The sequence below is a fragment of the Leucoraja erinacea genome, chromosome 5 (genome assembly GCF_028641065.1).
Source record: "Leucoraja erinacea ecotype New England chromosome 5, Leri_hhj_1, whole genome shotgun sequence".
NCBI classification, from domain to species: domain Eukaryota; kingdom Metazoa; phylum Chordata; class Chondrichthyes; order Rajiformes; family Rajidae; genus Leucoraja; species Leucoraja erinaceus.
In genome coordinates, this window is record NC_073381.1 from 44341556 (window position 1) to 44365637 (window position 24082).

At 42.1% G+C, this 24082-nt stretch overlaps 1 protein-coding gene across 1 annotated transcript in view; it reads left to right on the top strand.

Moving 5' to 3' along the window:
* rab10 (RAB10, member RAS oncogene family) overlaps positions 1-24082 on the top strand; it is a 44612-nt gene that overhangs the window by 15052 nt on the left and 5478 nt on the right. Inside the window, exons 2-4 of the mRNA XM_055635478.1 lie at positions 9829-9889; positions 16777-16915; positions 22256-22345. Coding sequence (XP_055491453.1) covers positions 9829-9889; positions 16777-16915; positions 22256-22345 — 290 coding nt within the window. The remainder of the gene's footprint in view (positions 1-9828; positions 9890-16776; positions 16916-22255; positions 22346-24082) is intronic.

Below are 24082 nucleotides of genomic sequence, written 5' to 3' on the forward strand. Positions count from 1 at the left end.
GAAATAGGCAACGTTTCGGGTCGAGACCCTTCTTCAGACTGATGTTAGGGTGGGGGGAGCGCTGGAAGAAGAAAGGAAGAGGCGGAGACAGTGGGCTGAGGGAGAGCTGGAAAGGGGAGGAGAAAGCAGGGACTGCCTGAAATTGTAGGTCAATGTTCATACTGCTGGGGAAGTGCTGAGCCACGGAGAGATCAGGTTGATTATTGTGAACCAAGTGGAGGTGTTGGGCGAAGGGATCGCCAAGCCTACGCTTGATCTCACCGATGTAGAGCAGCTGACACCAAGAGCAGCAGATGCAATAGATGAGGTTGGAGGAGGTGCAGCTGAACCTCTGCCGCACCTGGAAAGACTGCTTGGGTCCTTGAATGGAGTCAAGGGGGGAGGTAAAGCGACAAGTGTAGCATTTCCTGCGATTGCAAGGAAAAGAGCCAGAAGAGGGGGTGGTTTCGGTGGGAAGGGACGAATTGACCAGAGAGTTACGGAGGGAGCGGTCTGCGGAAAGCCAACAGGGCAGGAGATCAGAATATGTGTCCAGTGGTGGGATCCCGTTGGTAGATGACAAAGTTAGAGAAAATCAGTGGGTGAGGCAGCATCTATGGAGGAAGGAATAGGCAACGTTTCGGGTCGAGCCCCTTCTTCAGACTTCTGTCAGGGGGGGGGGGGGGGGGGCTGGAAAAAAGAAAGGAAGAGGCGGAGATAGTAGGCTGTGGGAGAGCTGTGAACGGGAGGGGAATGAGGGAGAAAGCAAGGGCAACCTGAAATTGGAGAAGCCAATGTCCATACCGCTGGGGTGTAAACTACCCAAGTGAAATATGAGGCGCTGTTCCTCCAATTTGCAGTGGGCCTCACTCTGGCCATTGAGGAGGCCCTGGACAGAAAGATTGGAATGGGAGGGCGAGTTGAAGTGCTGAGCCACCGGGAGATCAGGTTGGTTATTGCGAACTGAGTGGAGGTGTTGTGCGAAGCGGTCGCCAAGCCTGCTCTTGGTCTCACCGAGGTTGACCATATGCTGAATAATCCAACCACATTTTTGTTTGGAAGTGGAAAGAAATAATGGAAATTGCATTCATTGCAACGTGTAAAAAGGGTTGATACTGTATATACTGTATTATAATTTTGCTTCATGTCATTGTGGTATATATCATGTCTTGATTGGTGAATATGTTTAGTTTTGCCTTTATTTGAAGCAGAAATAATATGTGAATGCTTCATTGAGCATAATTCCGACTGGTAACTACGCACTTCGGCTGAGCACATTCTTGCACGCGTCATGCAAGCCGTCTTAAATGACCACCTAAACTGTCATTTGGCAACCTAACAAGCTGCCTAGGTTGCCCAGCTGGAAACAGAGAAAAAAGATTAAGTGAGAACCCTGTAAGGGGAGATTCACCTGCTTGCTGCCTGGATTCAAAAACGCTAGTTCTGGAGAAATGTTAGACCAGTTTAGCCGAATTTTCCTTGGAGCCATGTGACTTGTATTATGTTCCTTGTTTCCTTCAAGTTTGAATTTGAACCCTTGCAGAACTTTGGACATTTGTATCACCGTTGAATGTTTAATTGTCAAATGTACTGACACAACAATTACATTCTTTCTTGCAGTGGCATACAGACCTGTAACCACAAAGCTCATGGATAACATAATGAACAATTTGATAAATTAAAAATCTGATTTGAGTGCAAAAAAGGCCCAAAGTTGTTGTTGCAAACACTGTGTAATCAAACATGAAGATGCAAGTGACCAACACCCAATTGCAAGGTTTAAGTTTATAATTACCTCATATACTGTATTAGTGGAAAGCTTTGCTTTGCATGTTATCCACTCAGATTAGATAATTGTCCCAGGCCTTTTTGAGGCAGCGTCCCCTGTAAAAATCTCTTTGGTGGAGAGGATCTATGGTGGACCAGGTGGTGTCCACTTTTTGTAATCTCCTTAATTCTCAAGCGCGATTTGCTGAACCAGGATGTGATGCAACTTGTCGATATTGTCTCTACTGTGGACACTTGGGAATATTCACTGCCAAATTGAATGTTCCCAATTTTCAAAGGAAGTAGATCTTTATGGAGACAGAAGCAGAGGAAAAAAATCAAAATTAGAAACAGAAGGCAGAAAATTAAACACCATTGAAAGGCAATGGAATAAGCTTGGATTAGCATTGTTATGACCATGGCTTGCAATGGTTTACATCAGAGAAAGATTAGGCTAAAGGAACATATGAGAAGAATAGTATGACCATCACTGAACCTTGGTCAATAATTGCAAATGGCTGCAAAGGATTGCCAAATGATTTGAGGGTTATGAAATTGGCAGAATGGTTTTGGTTGAGAAAAGGTTTAGTACTGTGAAGATGGAATTCTTTGGACAAGAATCTGAAAATCTGAGCCAAACTGTAGACGACTTGAACACCCACGTTTCTTGAACAGTGCGACCTTAGGCGCTTCACGCCAATGCAGAGATAATAATATGTTTACCAATTGCTTGTCATACGTTACGGTTAGTATATTGGTTTAGAAGTCCAGTTCATTAGACAGTTTAGAATTATTAGTTGTGTTTATGTAGATGTTGCTAGTGCAGAAGCAGATGGATGTTGCTATTTAGTGTTATCTGTTTTACTGGAAATATTTGCCAGCAACCTGAATTGCAAATGCTGGAATCATGAGCAAAATACAAAGTGCTGGGGGAACTCAATGGGTCTGGCAGAATCTGTGGAGGGAACAGACAGATGGCATTCAGGAAGAATGCTGGAAAGTGGGGAGAGGCCAAGCCTGGTAATAATATGTGATTACAGGTGAGGGGAGTAGCTGCCAGATGGGTGGATTGAGAAGGCAAGAATGAAAAGGAGACCAGGATGTCGGGTAAGGAAGGAAAAATGAAATGTGAATCTGAAGTGAGGGGTATAGGTAGATGGGAATGGAGTGTGGGGGGGGAGGTTGAAGAGAAACATGGGGCTTAGATGGGCTTTGAACATCTGGCAGAGGTGAAAGGAGCAGAGTGACTGGGGTGGTGGTTGGGAAATGTGCAATCTGCTGTGAGGGGGGGGGGGGGGGGGGGGGGGGGGGGGGGTGGGTGCATGAGGGACAGGTTGGACGTTATAACTGAAGCTACTTTGGATTGTTTAGAGATGACCTGCATGTTAAAGAATTGGTGATGAGCTTACCCTGTGAGAATTTATTTTCGCCTTTTTAAAACAGAGTTAAGGGCCTGTCCCATGAGCATGTGACTGCATGCGGCAAGCGCAATCTAATGTGGTCACTTGAGCCGTACGCGTTGCGGGGCCGGTCCTACTTCGATCGCCGGAGCCGTATGGAGTTATGCGGAGCTGGTCCCGACATCGCACGGGGCTCCAGCCCGCAGCCGCATTGAGGCCGTACGCCCCGCCTCAACGAGAATACGCAGCGTCTTGAACCTGCTTCCGGTTTGGTCGCGCTTGCCGCATGCTTGTGGGACAGGCCCTTTAGATGTTTGCTGCTTGGTCGACTGCAGCAAGAGTTTTCAAAATTGCAGTTAGCTGCCAAATATCTATTTTTTGTGAACAACCAGTAGAAATTGTGGTTATGGCTTTTGTGAAGCAAGGAGTAAATCTGTTTTCAAGTCTTGTAAATTAAAAAGTGAAACCTGCTTTTTTTTTAGTAATATGATTGGGAATGTTTGTCAATCTGTCTTGTTCAGATCTTTGACTTTTACAGCACTTACTTTGCAGGCTCTGAGTTGATCATGTGGTTGCACATGACGCATTCCAGTTGCTGATGTTTTGAATTAGATTTACTGCTGGATCCTTGTCATTGACCCAAATCAGAATGTGCATGGTCAATGCATAAATTCATACTGAAATAATTGATGTTGACAATATCCTGTCGAAAAGGTACGAGAGCAAATTAGGTGTTATATGCAAGTCCATCCAAATATACGATCCTTTGACTTGGTCATGACCTGTACACAGAACAAACTTTAGGAGATAAGCAGGATGGATTTCCTGGCTGCTGCAGACATATTCTGCCATGTGGAACCATGACTATATCTGGTTGAGTTAAACATCTGGTTTAACCACATTGGTTGAGCAATGTTTTTATTTAAATATACACCAAAATGTGGTCTGTTCGGGTAACAGACAGTTCTCAAGAACGGAACCCTGTCATAAACTCAGGAGGCCGTGTAATTACTGAATTGCTAATAAGGCAGTGCCTATCTCCAAGCCATAGTTTATTTTTCCATTACTTGTAATTTGGCAACTTGTAATCTAACCTTACACAAAATTAGTTGTTTAGTTTTTTTCAATGCCTGATGTGCTTGGTGGCAGCTCATGCAATATTTATCTGATTCATTTATTAGCTAGTAGCCATGGTGGTATGACTACTGTTTGAGTCCAAGAAATAGTGCAATTTCAAGAAATTGGTCAAATACTTTAATGGATGGAAGTCCTGCAATTTTCTTTGGCTCAATGCAGTGTTCATACCTACTTGTCTGTCTTATTTGATGAATATTTCACCTTCAAGACCTGAGACTGCAGATATTGGAATCATGGGAGAAAAACAAAAGTTTATTTTTTTTTTATTACTTATAGTTTTGGCAACTTAATCTGACCTATATTTATACAAAATTCAGCTTAAATTGTGAAGATTTTTTTTAATGTTTTCCACCACAGATTCAGTCTGATCCACTGAAAGTACTCAGCAGGTCGAGCACCACATATAACCATATAACAATTACAGCACGAAAACAGGCCATCTCGGCCCTTCTAGTCCGTGCCGAACACTTATTCTCCCTTAGTCCCAGTCCCACTCAGACCATAACCCTCCATTCCTTTCCCGTTCATATACCTATCCAATTTATTTTTAAATGATAAAATCGAACCTGCCTCCAACACTTCCACTGGAAGCTCATTCCACACAGCTACCAATCTCTGAGTAAAGAAGTTCCCCCTCATGTTACCCCTAAACTTTTGTCCCTTAATTCTCAAATCATGTCCTCTTGTTTGAATCTTCCCTACTCTCAATGGAAAAAGCTTATCCACGTCAACTCTATCTATCCCTCTCATAATTTTAAAGACATCTATCAAGTCCCCCCTTAATCTTCTGCGCTCCAAAGAATATAGACTTATCGTGTTCAACCTTTCTCTGTAACTTAGGTGCTGAAACCCAGGCAACATTCTAGTAAATCTCCTCTGTACTCTCTCTATTTTGTTGGCATCTTTCCTAAAATTTGGCGACCAAAATTGTACACCATACTCTAGAATTGGCCTCACCAATGCCTTGTACAATTTTAACATTACATCCCAACTTCTATACTCAATGCTCTGATTTATAAAGGCCAGCACACCAAAAACTTTCTTTACCACCCTATCTACATGAGATTCCACCTTGTGGAAGGAAATAGATATTAACATTTTGGGTTGAGACCCTTCAGACTGATGGAGAGACGGGGAGACCACTAACAGATATGGAGAGGGGCAAGGGTGCAACATGAATAGGAAAGTGATAAATTGATCCGGTAAGGAAGAATTGATTAGTGAATGAGTCGGGTGGATAGATGGCTTGCAGTGCTAAGTGGAAAAAGACAAAAGACTGTAAATGGTGGAAAGGAAGATGGGGAGTGAAATGGAGAAACAGAGAAATATGGTGAGTAGATGGGAATAAGGGGAGAGGGGCAAGAAAAATCGGCATTACGTACGGAGAGATGGAATATGAGCAGATTGAGGTGAATGCGAAAGGAACAATGGGATGGGAGACGTGGAAAGTCAGATGTTGGGGAGGGGTGTATGTTTTGATAATGAGTAGTGTGAGGAGTTTCCTGTAATTTGAAGTTTTGCCATTCTTGCCGTTGGGTTGCAGGCTGTTTTAAGGATAATAAGGTGCTGTTTGCAGGTGACCTCACCCTGGCAGTGGTGGAGTCTGAGGACAGATGGGGTCATATGGGATTGAAGGGGAATAAAAATTCCTTGCAACTGTGCTTGGTCCACTGGGGCCAGCTAGAACTCAAACGTTCAGTGAAGTGGTCACAGGCTTGTTGTTGCTTTGACCTAGAAATACTGAAGTTGTCATTTTGGGGCAGTAATGCGTAGGAAAGAACTGCAGATGCTGGTTTAAATTGAAGATAGACACAAAATGCTGAAGTAACTCAGTGGGACAGGCAGCATCTCTGGAGAGAAGGAATAGAAACATAGAAAATAGGCGCAGGAGTAGGCCATTCGAGCCTGCACCACCAATCAATATGATCATGGCTGATCATCCAACTCGGTATCCTGTACCTGCCTTCTCTCCACATCCCCTGATCCCTTTAGCCACATGGGCCTCATCTAACTCCCTCTTAAATATAGCCAATGAACTGGCCTCAACTACATTCTGTGGCAGAGAATTCCACGGATTCACGACTCTCTGTGTGAAAAATGTTTTCCTCATCTCGGTCCTAAAAGACTTCCCCCTTATCCATAAACTGTGACCCCTTGTTCTGGACTTCCACAACAACGGGAACAATCTTCCTGCATCTAGCCTGTCCAACCCCTTAAGAATTTTGTAAGTTTCTATAAGATCCCCCCTCAATCTTCTAAATTCTAGCGAGTACAAGCCGAGTCTATCCAGCCTTTCTTCATATGAAAGTCCTGCCATCCCAGGATTCAGTCTGGTGAACCTTCTCTGTACTCCCTCTATGGCAAGAATGTCTTTCCTCAGATTAGGAGACCAACACTGTACGCAATACTCCAGGTGTGGTCTCACCAAGACCCTGTACAACTGCAGTAGAACCTCCCTGCTCCTATACTCAAATCCTTTTGCTATGAATGCTAACATACCATTCGCTTTCTTCACTGCCTGCTGCACTTGCATGCCTACTTTCAATGACTGGTGTACCATGACACCCAGGTCTCGTTACATCACCCCTTTTCCTAATCGGCCACCATTCAGATAATAGTCTACTTTCCTGTTTTTGCCACCAAAGTGGCTAACCTCACATTTATCCACATTATACTGCATCTGCCATGCGTTTGCCCACTCACCCAACCTATCCAAGTCACCTTGCAGCCTCCTAGCATCCTCCTGACAGCTAACACTTCCCCCCAGCTTCGTGTAAACTTGTCATCCGCAAACTTGGAGATGTTGCATTCAATTCCCTCATCCAGATCATTAATATATATTGTAAATAGCTGGGGTCCCAGCACTGAGCCTTGCGGTACCCCACTAGTCACTGCCTGCCATTGTGAAAAGGACCCGTTTACTCCTACTCTTTGCTTCCTGTCTGCCAGCCAGTTCTCTAGCCACATCAATACTGAACCCCCAATACCGTGTGATTTAAGATTGCATACTAATCTCTTATGTGGGACCTTGTCGAAAGCCTTTTGAAAGTCCAGATATAACACATCCACTGGTTCTCCCTTATCCACCCTACTAGTTACATCCTCGAAAAATTCTATAAGATTCGTCAGACATGATTTACCTTTCATAAATGCATGCTGACTTTGTCCAATGATTTCACCACTTTCCAAATGTGCTGTTATCCCATCTTTAATAACTGACTCTAGCATTTTCCCCACTACCATGTTATTCCCCACTACCATGTTATCACTACCACTAACTGGTCTGTAATTCTCCATTTTCTCTCTCCCTCCCTTTTTAAAAAGTGGGGTTTCATTAGCTACCCTCCAATCCACAGGAACTACTCCATAATCTAAAGGGGTTTGAAAAATTATTACTAATGCATCCACTATTTCTGGGGCTACTTCCTTATTTCTGGGGCTACTCTGGGATGCAGCCTATCTGGCCCTGGGGATTTATCGGCCTTTAATACATTCAATTTACCTAACACCACTTCCCGGCTAACATGGATTTCCCTCGGTTCCTCCATCTCATTTGACCCCCGGTCCCCTGCTATTTCCGGCAGATTATTTATGTCTTCCTTAGTGAAGACAGAACCAAAGTAGTTATTCAATTGGTCTGCCATGTCCTTGTTCCCCATGATCAATTCACCTGTTTCTGACTGCAAGGGACCTACATTTGTTTTAACTAATTTTTTTTCCTCCCATATCTATAAAATCTTTGCAGTCAGTTTTTATGTTCCCTGCCAGTTTTCTTTCATAATCTATTTTCCCTTTCCTAATTAAGCCCTTTGTCGTCCTCTGCTGGACTCTGAATTTCTCCCAGTCCTCTGGTAGACTGCTTTTTCTGGCTAATTTGTATGCTATGACATTTGGGTCAAGACCCTTCTTCAGAGTCTGAGTTAAATCAGTTTTTTGTGTCTACCTGGGAAGTGTAGTGTTGTGTCTTGGTAAACTGTGTATTAATTTGCTCCAACTTTTATTTCTGTCAAAGGTTAGAACAGAAATTGTAATGTAATCTCAGAACTTGAAAAAAAAATGTGGACACATTTATGGCTATTTGTCATTTGTTTTAATTATAACAAATGTAACTGGGCATATTAAGTTGCTTATACGTGGTTATTCCTCAAAAACAAACACCTATCCAAAACAAGAAAAGTCATAAAGTGCTGGAGTAACTCGGCGGGTCACAAAGCATCTCTGGGGATTGTTTTGGGTCAATACTCCAGGCTAGAGAACTTCTTCAGTAGGAAAAAAATCAGTTCAAATACCGCGAGGAGATTTTGCAATGGAGCAGTAAAATGTAGACAAAGGAACTGCAAAATCTGTGGAGATACTGTCTGACCCGAGTACTCCAGCACTGTATTTTTAAACAGTTTCTGCAATTCCTTGCATCTACATTATGTGAAATAAGGCTTTTGCATTATGGTGACAATTTTGTTCAAGTTCTGATACAGTCTGTCTTGTACATAACTAAATCAATCTCAATTCATTGTTAAATAATACTAAAGTTGGTCTGTCATCATAATGTAAACTGCAATATTTTAATATTTACCTGCTAATGTGGTTATAATGTTGTATGTAATGTGATGCAACGTGTTCTGCAATTCTCTACATAAACCTTGAGCTGAGTATTTGCAAATGTGTTTTGCTCATGCGGCTTGGATTCATATTGCATAAGGCATGGATTTATATTATGATGACTGGTACAAAATAGGTTGTGTTCAGTGCTATTTCAGGAGCCCAGTATAAGCAAAACAGTCTTCCTCGGAGGACATTGACATAGAAGTTTTGGAGAATTATTTGTGAATGATTAGGTTTGATATAAGTATCAGTGTAAATTGTCACTTTAGTTTATATTGATGCAAGTAATAACTAAAGATTTGGTTTGCCTTTGCATGTGACCAATCTTAATGTATATTTTTAAATATGGTCTATTTTGAGCCTGTGGTTCATGAATAAGCAGGCCCAATTTAACTTTCATAAGTTGTTTCAAAATTTAAACTTCAAACTGTTGAAATTTGTTTTTTACTGAAATTAAAATCATGATTCACATAACACAATGTGCATGTTTGGCATTCAGCTAATCATGTTTGATTTTATTAATTAATGTGGATTTATTTGAATTAATATTGCCTAAAATATACTTGAATTCATAGTATGTAACTACTTTTCCATGAATGGCATTAAAAATAGCAACAGGAATTTTCTGCTGCCATTAATTTGTAGGTAACTTTGCCTCTGGTTATTAATGGTTATTGATTTGAGTAAGATTGCCCCCCTTCTCCCTTGTCTCATTTGCTAGTCGTGTTGCTTTTATTTCAAGCAACAATCTTTTCCTAATTATTGAAGTAACTTCCATGAAGTTTGCATTCCTTATTTATATAGTTCCAAAGACAGTTTGTAGACTTTATCTTTACCATAGTTATACTGGGGTACGAAGGTCATATAATGACATGTTGATTTGATCTAGTTCATGGCCGATGAAACTATATATCACATTTTAAAATACTTCTCTCCATTTCAGGAATTGATTTTAAAATCAAAACAGTGGAACTACATGGAAAAAAGATCAAATTGCAGATATGGTAAGTCAACATAGTTATGAATTGAAGGACCTAAGTGCACAATTAAAATAGAACAGATTTTTCTTGTGGCAGCAGTTTTAATTATTCGTCCTGCTTTTCTGGAAATCCGGTATATTTGAGAACCAATAATTGCAAGTAAAGATGACTGTAAATCTTCTCCTTTTTAAATATACTTAAAGTTGTTGCAATTGGAAGTGAGATTATATTGCAGACAATTAAGTTGCTTTGCATCTCCAACCAGCAAATAGAATTGCAAGACATCCTGTTTCTCAGTCCATCGATGACTTCAAAATACCTGCCACTCACTGCATTCTTTTCACAATGTTGGTGTAGTGTGCAAATTTGATTCACCATGACATGTTAAAAAAAAACCCCATATCAGGTCAAATTGTATAAAATAAATAACCCTGTAAAATGACCCATCTGCTTAAGGTCATAAGGAATAGCCGTAGAATGAGGCCATTTGGCCCATCAAGTTTACTCCGCCATTCAATCATGGCTGATCTATCTCTCCTATGCTCTCCTAGACCGCATATACACACATACAATCGACACGCGCACACACACATGTAGAAACAAACAAGATGAGAGTTTTAGTAATGTATACTAGACCAAGTGTGACCCGTTGGGTCCCTGTCAGGCGGGACGCCTGGTCCCCCAACGCAACCCATTCCCCAAATGCAATATTTCACCACTCGCCTATAGCCCCCACGGGAGGCCTGGTATCCCAACACAATCATTCCCAATGTAAGATTCCACCACTGGGTCCTTGTCACACGGGAGGCCTGGTCCCCTGTTCCCCATCCTGTTCCCCCAGCACAACACTCACCCATAACCCTCACGGGAGGCCTGGTCCCCCAACGCAACCTGTCCCCCAACGTAAGGTTCCCCCCAATGTAATATTCCACCACTCACCGATAGCCTCCAACTTTGCAGGACGGCTCATTTTTTCACCCTCCCTCATTTTAAACTTTAAATAAAATGTAATTGCACTAAGATTGAATCTGATGCCACCGACGAGGTCATCTTTTGTTATCCAAATGTAATCATTAAACTTTGCTGTGCTGTGTTAGGCTGGCAGATTCTTCCCCTTTGTTATCTAAATCCATTCATTAAACTTTGTTGTGCTGGGTTCGGCTGGCAGATTCTTTCCCTGAAGAACATTTGCTGTGAAGGACTCAGTGTTCTGGGATAGCAACATTGTAGCCGGTAGGGCATTGTAACATCATAATTGCCGAACTGCCAGTGCAGATTTGAAGAAATCCAACTTTTAAATCTTACTTTAAAACTTTTAAATCTCCCCCATTACGTCTGTAAAAACACTCTCATAGCTTGTGTATTGGCAGCAGAGATCACATTGTGATGTCATTTTCATTTGTCGGCATGTTTGCGGCAGCTTGTGTAAATGAGATCGCATTGTGATTGGAGGACTGAGATGCCATTGTGACATCATCACTGGAAGCTGCCAGAAACATCTCCCTCTCAGTTGGCTTTTTTAAACCTTTAATATCAATAACATGAAATATAACATCTAATCTGAAGGAAACTTGATTAGATCGACGACGGGAAAAAACCGAGAAGGGTTCCGCAAAAATGTTAGCGCTACCATGTACTGTTTTCGCAAAAATACACACATTCACACACACAGAAACAAGACAAGACTTTTAATATTATATGGATAGAAATATAAATAGATAGATACTAGACCAAGTGGGACCTGTTGGGCCCCGTTCACCCAACGCAATATTCCACCACTCACGCACAGCCCTCAACTGCGCAGGCGCAGCTGACGAGTTCTAGTTGTGACGCCAGAGATCACCATTGTGACGCAAGTCAAGGCAACCCTCCCCCACTGCGCCTCACCATCCCTCTACCTACCTTTAACCTCCTCCCTTCCCCCCCCCATCCTCAGCACTCCTTTTCATCCTCCTCCCCTCCCCCCTCTGTCATCTTTCCCTCCCTCTCCCCTCCCCACCCCCCTCCTCTACCTCAATCCCCGTCTCTTCCTCACCTCCCCAGGATTTCGATGTAAACCACCACCGTTTGCTCCACCACGTCGACGGGCTCTAACCCCAGTTGTGTAGCTGAGGGGGGGGGGGGGGGGGGGGGGGCGTCCCACGGGGCGTCCTCCCCGAGCGGTCTGGAGCCGCAGGAGGGGAAGGAGAGGCCTAGGGTGCGGCTCAGTCCTCCCCCCCCCGGACACCGCAGCGGCTCTAACCCAGCCTAGGACCCGGAATCATGCTCAGGGCCCAGTCCGTGTCTGTGTCCGCTCCCCAAAGCCCGTGCCCGGCTACAGCCCAAGAGGCTCGTCCCACGCCAGGCCTCTTCATCCTCCCTCTTCTTTCCCCTCTCCCACTCCCTCCCTCTCCTTTTCACATACCATCAGTCATTCCCTCCATAACCCCCCTCACTTCCTGCTCCCCCACTCCTCGCCTCCCCCTTATCCTAACCCCCCCTCCCCTCAAAATGAAAATTGCGATGTTTTTAAATGAAAGCGCCCCCCACCAGAGTTTCGGGAACCATTGTGATGTTATTATGACACAATGACGGGCAGAGCATGTGGAAAAGTGCTTTATAAGTGTTTGTTGTAAAGTTTTAAATGTCAATAAATTGTAAAATATAACATCAATCTGAAACGAATTTGGCCAACGGACTCCCCAGGACAATGGTGAGTAAGGTGGGCCAAAGATTGTAGCGCTATCGTGTACCGCTATCGAAGTACGATTTTGTGTTGTTAAATACGGATTTTAAATATGTTCAGTTCAGTCTGAAGAAGAGTCTCGACCAAAAATGTCATCCATTCCTTCTCTCCTGTCCCACTCCCGTGCAGTGAAATGAAAAGTGGCAATGCTCGCGGATTGTGCAAAAAAAAAAACAAACAAACAAACAGAATGGAATAGAATCACATATTACATATTCGTGGGAGGAAAGAAAAAGGAAAAAAAGAGCAATTTAAAAAAACCTAGTAAAAATGGTACAGTAAAGTTAGTCCCTGGTGAGATAGGAGTTTACAGTCCTAATGGCCTCTGGGAAGAAACTCCTTCTCATCCTTTCCGTTCTCACAGCATGGCAACGGAGGCGTTTGCCTGACCATAGCAGCTGGAACAGTCCGTTGCTGGGGTGGAATGGGTCTCCCATGATCTTGTTGGTTCTGGAGTTGCACCTTCTGATGCATAGTTCCTGCAGAGGGGCGAGTGAAGTTCCCATAGTGCGTTCAGCCGAATGCACTACTCTCTGCAGAGCCTTCTTGTACTGGGCAGAGCAGTTCCCAAACCAAATCGTGATATTTCTGGATATAGATAGATAGAAGATACTAGACCAGGTGCGGACCCATTGGGCCCCGACCCCCAACGCAATATTATACCACTTACCCATAGCCCCCAACTGCGCACGTGTGGCTGAGGGGTTCCCGTTGTGACGCCAGAGATCCCCGTTGTCACGCGAGTCACGGCAACCCTCCCCCAACTGCACCTTGCCGTCCCTCTTCCTACCCTCATCCTCCTCCATTCCCCCTCATCCCCCAGCACTCCCTCCCTCCTTTCACCCTCCCTCTTCTTTCCCCTCCCCCACTCTTTCCCTCTCCTTTCCCCTAGCCTCAGTCGCTCCCTCCTTCCATAGCCCCTCTACCCTCCCAACCCCTCCTCTTCCTCTATCCCACATTCCCTGCCTCCCCTGCTCCCCCACTCCCTCCTCCCCTCTTCCCCCACTCCTCACCTCCCCCTATCCCACCCCCCATAGTGAAAATCACAATGTTTTTTTTAAATGAAGCCTATCCCACCCCCATAATGAAAATCAAGATTTTTTTTCCCTTTAAAATAACCTAAACACAATGTTAGCTGTTAATGAAAACGGAAGAATTTGATTCAAACTGAGTTTTTTTTAAAATCGCGATTTAAAAAAAAAATGTAAATGAGATTCAGGATCCCATTGTGACGGCCAGGGCAATCCCCCACTGCCCTCCTCTCCCTCTACCCCCCCCCCCCCCCCCCCCCCCCCCCTCCCTCCCCTACACGCCCTCCCCTACTCTCCCTCCCCTACTCTCCCTCCTCACCTCCCCCTCACCTCCCCACTCTCCCTCCTCACCTCCCCCACTTTCTCCTCCCTACCCCCCTCTAATCCTCACCCCCCCCACAATGAAAATCACGATTTAAGAAAAAATGAAACCCCCCCCATCCCATCCCACACAATGAAAATCGTGATTTTTCTTTAAAATAAACTAAAAACACAATTAGCTGTTAATGAAAACGGAAGAATTTGATTAAAATGTTGTTTTGAAAAATCGCGATTTAAAAAATTTGTGTAAATGAGATTCTGGATCCCATTGTGACGTCATTGTAACGCGGCTGACGGGCAGGGCAAGTGGAAAAGTGGTTTGAAAAGTATTTTTTGTAAGATTTAAAATGTCAGTCACGTAAAATATACCATCAATCTGAACAAAAGTTGTTTCGTTTACATCACAGGACAATGGTGAGTAAGGTGTGACAAAAATGCAATCAATCTTTGAGACAATCAATAGATTTGACTTGACTCGACCCCTCCCCTTGTCATACACTCCCCCCACCCCTCGTCACACTATCTCTCCCCCCCCCCCCCCCTCCACGTCCCGTCATACACTTTCTCTTTCCCCCCCCCCCCCCCCCCCCCCCCCCTTCTGCGGCCCCGTCGGACTGAAGATGGTGGCGGGCAGGATTCTCTTTCAAGCTGCTGTTGCCTTTATTGCTGGCAACCCTCAACGCAATATTCCACCGCTCACCAGTTCCCCCAACACAACCTGTTTCCACCACACTCTCTCCCTCGATGGCGGCGCGCACCATTCTCTAGGTATGTTGCAAAGCCTACCTGAATCGTCGTTGAGAATCTGCCCCAGCCCGTGTGCGTGATTTTGGCGCTGTTTAGAGGGGGCGGGTTTAAAACGCGATTTTTACTAGGCTGTTGCAATCGAAAATGTTCAGCCTAGTAAATCATTAACGAAAAATCGCTGAAAGACCCGGTCGCAAAAGGTATTATTAGTTTTTATGGCCTTGTATAATAGTTATAGTAGTTTAAAAATCACTCTCTAAACCCGCGACCTCTCGCAGCCCCAGGGTTTTATAAAGCAAACAATTAAAGGTATGTACCTTATTTTTACATTAAAAGGGGCTTCTTAAGAACCCTGTATATAAAGTTTTCTATAGCGAGTAGCTCATTTTGGGCTCTTTATATCCCGCAGTATTTTTCTGGGCATTTGAGGGCACAAATCCACTGCAATGTGATCGTTCTAAACCAGCGCGTTCCACAGGAACCCACTGGAAAGCTGATTTAAAATGGACTTTAATTTACAGCAATTAAACACTAAATTCCTTCCATTTGGCCTATAAATTAATGTAAATGAGATTTTAAAATCATGTTTTATTGTGAATTATTTATGAATATTATTTGGACACTTGGGCTATTTAAAAACGTTAATCATTTATTATGAAATGGATAGATGTTTAGATCTAGTAATTGAAGTTTGAAATTTGCTACACTTGGGTAACTAACTAATTATATGCTTTAATTTCAGGTCATCCAAGTTAGATTATTTTATGTTTGTTTCAGAATGGTTCAATCTATGATAACTGAAAATTTCATTCAGTTCTCTTAATTTTTAAGATGTTTATGGCCTTTTGACAGCACGCGATCACAACTTTTTTGTTATGTCCATAGAAAACCAATAGGGAACAAGATGCTAATTTCCGAGTATGAAAATGGCCATAACTTTTTAAATACTTGAGATATGAAAGTGAATTTGGTGTCAAATTAAACTTCTTTTTATGCTTTATCTGATGGGATAAATTACAGACTTGATTTTTTTAAATCTCAAAATTTTGTAACATTGCTACATTTTCTTCCAAGCTTCGGCTGCCATTACCGTTGGCAACCTCTCCTTCAAGCTGTTGCTGTCGTTAACATTGGCAACGTCCCATTGTGATGTCATTGTCGCGCTCGGCAGCTTGTGTAAATGAGACCCCATTGTGATTGGTGGACTGAGATGGCATTGTGACATCATAACTGGAAGCTACTGGAAGACTCTCAGAAGCTGATTTGGCTTTTTTAAAAACTTTAATCATCAATAACTGCTGAAATATAGCATCAAATCTGAAGGGACCCTGATTATCGCGACGACTGGAAAAATGTGAGCAGGGTTCTGTAAATATGTCAGCACTGCTGCGTAGCGTTTTGGCGAAGATACAAAAACACACACGCCCACATACAAGATGAGACTTTTAAAAGTGTGTGTGTAGGTAGAGAGATTTATTGATTTTAGTTGCTCGCTATTCTGCAATTTGTTCAAGTCCTGGTCATTCCCATTAGCTCAGCCAGCCTCATTCATAATTTTACATCTTGATTTCACTTGTGTTTATCATGATTCCAGTCACCTGCATTTTGCCAGCATAGACATCAAATGCCAAACTTAAATTCTGTTTCCCATTTCGGCATGGCCAATTTTAGTGTACGTAGCCATAGCCATGTGACTTGATATGTAAGAAAAATCTGTTATTTTAGGAAATGTTATTACTATTTGCTTTCACTGTGTTTGAGGGGAAATGTTCTATCTTTCAATCTTCTATTTCTTTACCAATTAAAGGTCGGTGGAAATGACAATTAATCGGTGGAAATGACAATTAATTTGCAAGGTTAAGAGGAAGAAGCAGGGGAAAAGGACTGGGACTTTGCTGGAGACTTGTGCCAGTCAGAATGATTTTATGCCAAGATAATTTTAGATTCTGAATGTTTGAAATTAAATCTTAATTACTTCTGTTGATGCTTTAAATTTCCATAAACGCAAGGGCAAATTACATAGATTTTATAATAACTGAAATGGTAGCTTCGAGAATTGAGTCTTAATATGATTTTTTGTTTTGAAGGGATACAGCAGGACAGGAACGGTTTCACACCATCACCACCTCCTATTACAGAGGAGCAATGGGAATCATGCTCGTCTACGACATCACAAATGCCAAAAGCTTTGAAAACATCAGCAAATGGCTAAGGAACATAGATGAAGTAAGAATTAAGTTACAAGTTGATAATTTAATAATTTGTTTGAAAAAATCTCTCTTCATCCAGTTGATCAATTCTGAAATTCTCAAATCCAGGAACCAGACTGAATCATTGAATGTATTCAAGGCATATCAGCAAAATTTATTGTATCTGAAGGCATTAAGTGCAACAAGCCAGAAAGTGGAGCTGAGGCCAAGCTTAAGTTTGCCATTAATTTGCAGTGGGGCTGGTTCAAGAGGCCATCTGGCTTGCTCTTGTCCCTAATTGTATTCTTGTGGTCAGTAAATGTTATTTGTGTTTGGATAGTGAGGCAGTGTGATGCAGAACAGCTGCATTGCAGTATTTAAAGATTAGAACCAATATTTATCAATTTTTGTGAATTTACGGTTTGTATTTGTTCTTCAGACTATATACTTAAGTATGCTGCAATATTAATTATGCATGGAAAGGTATGTATATAAATCAGCCGTATTTGAATGTGCAGTCTTAAAATTTAGTGCACTTTATTCGTTGATAATCGGGCATTCTCAACACCCTGTTCTGCAAGGACAGCTGTGTCATTGAAAGGAATGAGATTTCATTTGATCAATAGAGAGAAAGAGAGGTTAATTTGAGTGCATTTGGAACACTTTGGCAACTTCGCTAGCTTAGAAATATGAAAGCTAAATCTTCATTTTGTCATGGCTTTTGGTTGGTTCCCTTAATGCAAATGTCGACCTTCGTCTTTGAAACTCAACTGATTAAATTGCCTTGTTTCAAACATTTTTATTTAATTTTACAGGCAGAATGCATCTTGTAATTATGTTTTCGTTGGGGGGTGTTCAGGAGTTTAATGTGTTATCTTTGTTATTTGATTACCTTAAAAATATTATTAATACAAATATTTCTGATTATTTCCTGATGGTCCTTCATCTTCCAGAAGGAATAGATGAGAAATAGTACATATAATTTCTGTTCCAAGTTGATTGGCAAGGTTAAACAAACTGTACGTAAAGATAAGTCCCGCACTCCCAGGTGTCTTTAGCGAAGGGCCATACAACCATAAATTTACTTAATCTGGCGTCCTTGCATATTAGATCTTGAGGTTTTCGTACTTAAAAGTAACCTGACAGCATAGGTGCATTGAGATTTTATCGGCATGCTACTTAAACTCTTCACCAGATACACAACCAAGAGGTGTTGCAAGCTTCATCAACATATTCCCAATCAATTTATCTAATCAGGAAGGGACAGTAAAATCACATGTTATTCTAACGCATTTCTAACTTCAGGTACCCCTTGGTTTCTCTCTCTGTTCCCTCCCCCTTCCAAGTTCTCCCACTAGTCTTACTGTCTCCGACTACATTCTATATTTGTCCCACTCCCTCCCCTAACATCAATCTGAAGAAGGATCTCAACCCGAAACATCACCCATTCCTTCTCTCCAGTGATGCTGCCTGACCCGCTGAGTTGCTCCAGCATTTTGTATCCACCTTTGATTTAAACGAGCATTTGCAGTTCATTCCTCCTCATGATATTTATACTTGTTTCAAAGCTTTTGGTTGAGACCAGGGATCCAAAACCAATCTTTGGATACCAAACCATTGGGTTGAATACCAAATGATCACGATTTAAGTTATGACATTAACAGTGAAATTGAAGTCCAGCTAATGGTCTGAGATCTGTATTCAGATCTGCTTCAGACAGCCTCACGCAAAATATAGTGACCATTGAGCACTGGAACATTTAATTGAAAACAACCGTCTTCAGTAATGCCAGGGTCACTTTGCACATGGAGCTATAATGTTAACCAATGGCTCGTAGTTGTTGTCTGTTATATGGTGAGAAATAGGTTGATGCAAAATGGAGGCTTTAATATTGAGATTGTTGATATGGAATTATGAACATAACTACCTTGAAAGGGAAAAGTATTGAGGGAATCAATGCATTACATAAATAGGATTGTGGCATGCTTGTGAAGCTGGCATAATGGATTTGGGACTAGTGCCAGAGGCCCAGATAATGGCAAATTATGTACCTTTGTTCAAAAAGATGAATGATCGATCTATCAATTAACTTAGTTAACATCAGGTGGGGAACCGGTTTTAAAACTATAATATGGTCAAAAATAATCTTACGAATTGGTAATGGAGAGCTAGCAAGAATTTAAAGACAAATGGTGGTTCTTTTTACTAATTTACAGAATGGATAGGAATGAAGTGTAGTTAGCTAATCAAAATTGATGTCCATAGAATAAAGTCGGTAGTGGCAACATGGAAAGAGTGAGCGGGGACGAACAAAAAAAGGTGAACGGCAGGGTGTTTTTTTTTTGTTTTTTTTTTAATTGGAAGGGAACATGTCTTTATCTTGGTTCATTGTTAGTTTCACTTTTAAAGCAAATTAATGGCTTGGTTGCTTCAAGGTCCTGTCCCACTTAGGCTATTTTTTAGGCGACTAGGCTGTCGCCACATGGTCGCCAAGGTACATGGTTGTGAGTAGTCTCAGTCGCCCAAAGAGTTGTAGCGTCTTTCTGGTTGCCGCTAGATTTTCAACATGTTCAAACAATTTTGGCGACAGTGGGTTGACGCCAATGAGCATAGCTTGACTTCTTCTGACGTAGGTGCTATCATAGGTTGTTGCCAGATGACGTAGGTTGTCACCGGTGTGGCAAATTCTATTGGCGACCACCTACGTCAACTGGCGACGGGTACCGTCGACTGAATTGTCTTCAGTTGTCGCAGACATGGTTGTAGCTTGTTGCGGGTGGACGTAGGTTGTCGCCTGTGTGGTTGTAGGTGGACATCATAATGGGTCGCCGGTTATCGATAGCTTGCCCAGCTCCCTGGATCCCATGCGAACCTTATCAAATGCCTTGCAGAAGCCAATTAGGTTTTTGCCCTCGTTGCCCATTTTGGTTACTTAAACTCTGTTTCGTAAGACACGATCTCCCGCGTGCAATACCATGCTGACTATCTCTAATTAGCCCCTGTCAAAACAAATGCCTGCATTTCTTGTATCTCAGAACTTTCTAGTATCTTGCCTACCACAATTTTGAATTCTGTGGTTAATAGTTTCCTGGGTTTTCCTTGACCCCCCCCCCCAGTCTTCTGACACTGCACTCAGGTCTAATGATTCCATCTCATCCTGGGCTCCTGCAAATTCTTTGCTGGCTTCCTATAGTGTAATTGGATCTTTCTGATCAGACCCGGTGAATTTATCTACCTTCATATGTCTTGGGTCTTTCAGCACCACCATGTCCGTAATGTGGACTGTCCTCTGGATATAATTTCCCAACTTCCTCTGTGTGTTTCTCCATGCTAAGTTACAGGAGAAAGGCTCATTAAGGACCTTGCCCACCTCCTGTGGCTCCAAGCAGAGATTACTATTTTTATTTATATGGGGTTCTCTTGATAGTTACCATCTTTCCCTTAATGTAAAAATCTCCTTGTAGTTTTGTTAATATGATCTGCCAGAGCTATCTCCTACCCCCTTTTTTCTTTCTCAATATCTTTAAATGCCCCTCTGATCTTGAAACTCCTGTAGGGTTACTCTTGATCTCAACTGCCTATATCTGTCCCATGCTTTTTTTCCTGGCCAGAGCCTCAATTTCTCTTGTCATCCAGGCGTCCTTAACCTCCAACAGGAACATGCATGCCCAAAACTCTTGTCACCACACTTTTAAAAGCATCCCACTTTCTGGACTTTTCTTTGCCCTCAAACAACCTACTCCAATCAACTTTAGCTTGTTTCTGTCTTATGCCATCAAAGTTGGACTTGCCCCAATACAGACATTTAACTTGAGCCTGTCCTGTCTTTATCCATAACTATTTTAAAGCTATTTTAAAGCCTGTGGTTGCAGGTCCTAAAAGGCTCCCCCATCAGTCGCCTCTGCCTTGCAGTGCCCTCTGCATTTTGCATGAGCAAAGGAACAAAAAGATGGGACAGATAAATGCACAGCTGGGGAGTTTGTGCAGGGTGCAAGGATTCTGCTGTTTGGACCATTGCGATCTCTTCTGGGCCAGAGGTGACCTGTATATGAGGGACGGGTTGGACATGACTGGAAGGGAACCAATATCCTGGCAGGCAGACATAAAATGCTGGATAACTCAGTGGGTCAGGCAACATCTCTGGAGAGAAGGAATGGGTTACTTTTCAGGTTGAGACCCTTCTTCAGGTTTGCTGGTGCAACTCTGATGGGTTTAAAATAGATTGGCAGGGAGGATGGGACTGAATGTCAGCTGCCTGACTGGTGAGGCAGATTAACTCGGGGTGTGGATAGGTTTGTGCGATTTAGGGATGGTTTTAAAAATGTGATGACGAGTTTAAGCCATATGTGTTGTGTTCCTATTGGAGTAAATGGCAAGGCAAAGCATATCACCAGATGACCTCTTTGCAAGCAAAGCGTCTGTCTTTTCATATTCCAAAACTTGGCAGAAAAACCCCAGTCACAAATTTATCAACTCATCTCTCCATATCCGTTAACAGAGCAGGTATCTCAGACGATTCAATTGTGAAAGTGAAGTATCCTTGGGTATAACCAACAGTAGCGCTTTCCTTACACATTTGCCAGATCCACTTAATATTCCATCTAAGAAATCCCAAATGACGTTGAAATATTGCACTGTCAACAAAACCATTTACTGTAGAATGTTTTCTGAGCCATACAATCCACTTCAGACATTCCTTGGTCGTTGTGGGCAACAAACACTATGGCAAGGTGCAAATGGTATGGTCAATTCCGCACTCCTACTTTCAAGTTGACTCGTATTTCAGGTATTTTAAGTTATAAATGTGCAGGTTATATGATGTTGATTACACTTTTTGCTTTATTTTCATCCATCCCAAACAACGATTTTTATTTTTTTTAATTTCTGAAACAAAGAATGTTGCTTGCTTTATTCCTTGGATTGACAATCCGGCAGACTATTCGTGAAATTGATGCTTATTCTTTGGTGTTAAATCAGCCTCTGTGATGCACCGTTTTGTTGGAAGGAGCAATTACCAAAGTTTGAGCTTTTAAGTGAAATTTGCTGTTTGAGGAATAGAATCATGGTATATTGCATGGGATTATTTTTATTTTATTCAGATTTAAATTTTCATCTCTGTCCTGACTAGATTCAAAGAGCAATAACAGCTGAAAGCTGTTACATGAAGCAAATGTACTTTTCTGTGGAGCTACTGCCTTCAGAACGGGGAAATTGCCAAAGGCTTTTGTTGCTTGCCAAGTGGCAATGTTTTGATAGACTAAAATTTTGTCATTGCTTTCTGTTGTATGATAGCAACCTGTAGATGTGTTGAATCAAGATTTAAATCAGGTTATCCTCAAAGCTCACTAAACATTAACATGAATATAATCTTTTTAAGCATGCAAATGAAGATGTAGAGAGGATGTTACTAGGCAACAAATGTGACATGGAAGACAAACGAGTGGTGCCGAAAACTAAAGGAGAACAGGTAAATGTAAAGTTTCATTTGTATTTTAAAGTTCATTCTATTCTGTGTCTTAACTGGGTGATGGGGGAGATTCACATCAGGCAATTTCATTGACACAATTATACTTAAGGTGATGTGATCTATTGTCTTCAGTCAGTCTCGTTGCTTGTTCCAGTCTGCTTTATCCCGGATAGAATTTGCTCAATTTTGGGAGGATGCGGGGGATTGCAGTCCCCTTTTTGTGACCTGTGTATATAATTTGTGTTTGTACTTGTTCAAGCACAAAAGAATGCCACATTATTGGAAGTGCCATCTTTATCCTTTGAGTTGTGCATTGGGTTCAATCATGTATTCAAATTCCAGGACACTACACAAATCGGTAAACATGGCATAGTTTGCTCTGAATTTCTTCCTTGTGCTTAAATTGACTACTGTAAATTAAAACTAGTACCCTGCTTAATACTACCCCGCAAAGAACACTGCATCTTTACGATGCAATTAATCTCAAAGTCTGAACAGTGGCTAGTATGTGCAGCATGAGTTTTGGAAAGATATCCACTTTAGATGCATTCTGATGTGCTTGGAATCCAGTTTAAACTTTTAAAACGTTCATTTCATTGCTGCCTGACTTGCAAGGAGTGAACCAAGGCAATTTGTCAAGGCTCCCTGTGAGCATTCTTGCAGATTGAGTGGTGAGTGCAGGGTTCGGTACACCTTGGCCAGGACAAGTGTGGATCTTTTGGGGTCCAGCGATGATTGGTCCATGTATTGTATTTACAGTGTATTCAGAAAATATTCAGACCCCTTCACTTTTTCCACATTTTGTTAGGTTACAGCCTTATTTTAAAATGGATTAAATTCTTTTTTTTTTAATCATAAATCTACACACAATGCCCCAGAGTGAAGAAGCGAAAACAGGTGTTTAGAAATTTTTTAGAAAGTAATTACAAAGAAATAACTGAAATATCACATTTATATAATTATTCAGACCCTTTGCTATGACACACAAAATTGAGCTTTGGTTCATCCTGTTTCCATTGATTATCCTTGAGATGTTTCTACAACTCGATTGGAATCCACCAGTGCTAAATTAAATTGATTGGACATGATTTCGAAAGGCACACATCTGTCGATGTAAGGTACCACAGTTGACAGTGCATGTCAGAGCAAAAACCAAGCCATGAAGACTAATGAATTGTCCGTAAACCTCCGAGACAGGATTGTGTCGAGACACATATCTGGAGAAGGATATGAAACAATTTCTGCAGCATTGCAGGTCCCGAAGAGCACAGTGGACTCTGTCATTCTTAAATGGAAGAACATTGGAACCACCAGGACTCTTCTTAGAGCTGTTTGCCCAGCCAAACTGAGCCATCGGGGGAAACATAGAAACGTAGAAAATAGGTGCCGGAGTAGGCCATTCGGCCCTTCGAGCCTGCACCGCCATTCAATATGATCATGGCTGATCATCCAACTCAGTATCCTGTACCTGCCTTCTCTCCATACCCCCTATCCCTTTAGCCACAAGGACCACATCTAACTCCCTCTTAAATATAGCCAATGAACTGGCCTCAACTACATTCTGTGGCAGAGAATTCCACAGATTCACCACTCTCTGAGTGGGAAAAGAAAATCTCATCTTGGTCCTAAAAGACTTCCCCTTTATCCTTAAACTGTGACCCCTTGTTCTGCACTTCCCCAACATCGGGAACAATCTTCCTGCACAGAACTGTCCAACCCCTTAAGAACTTTGTACGT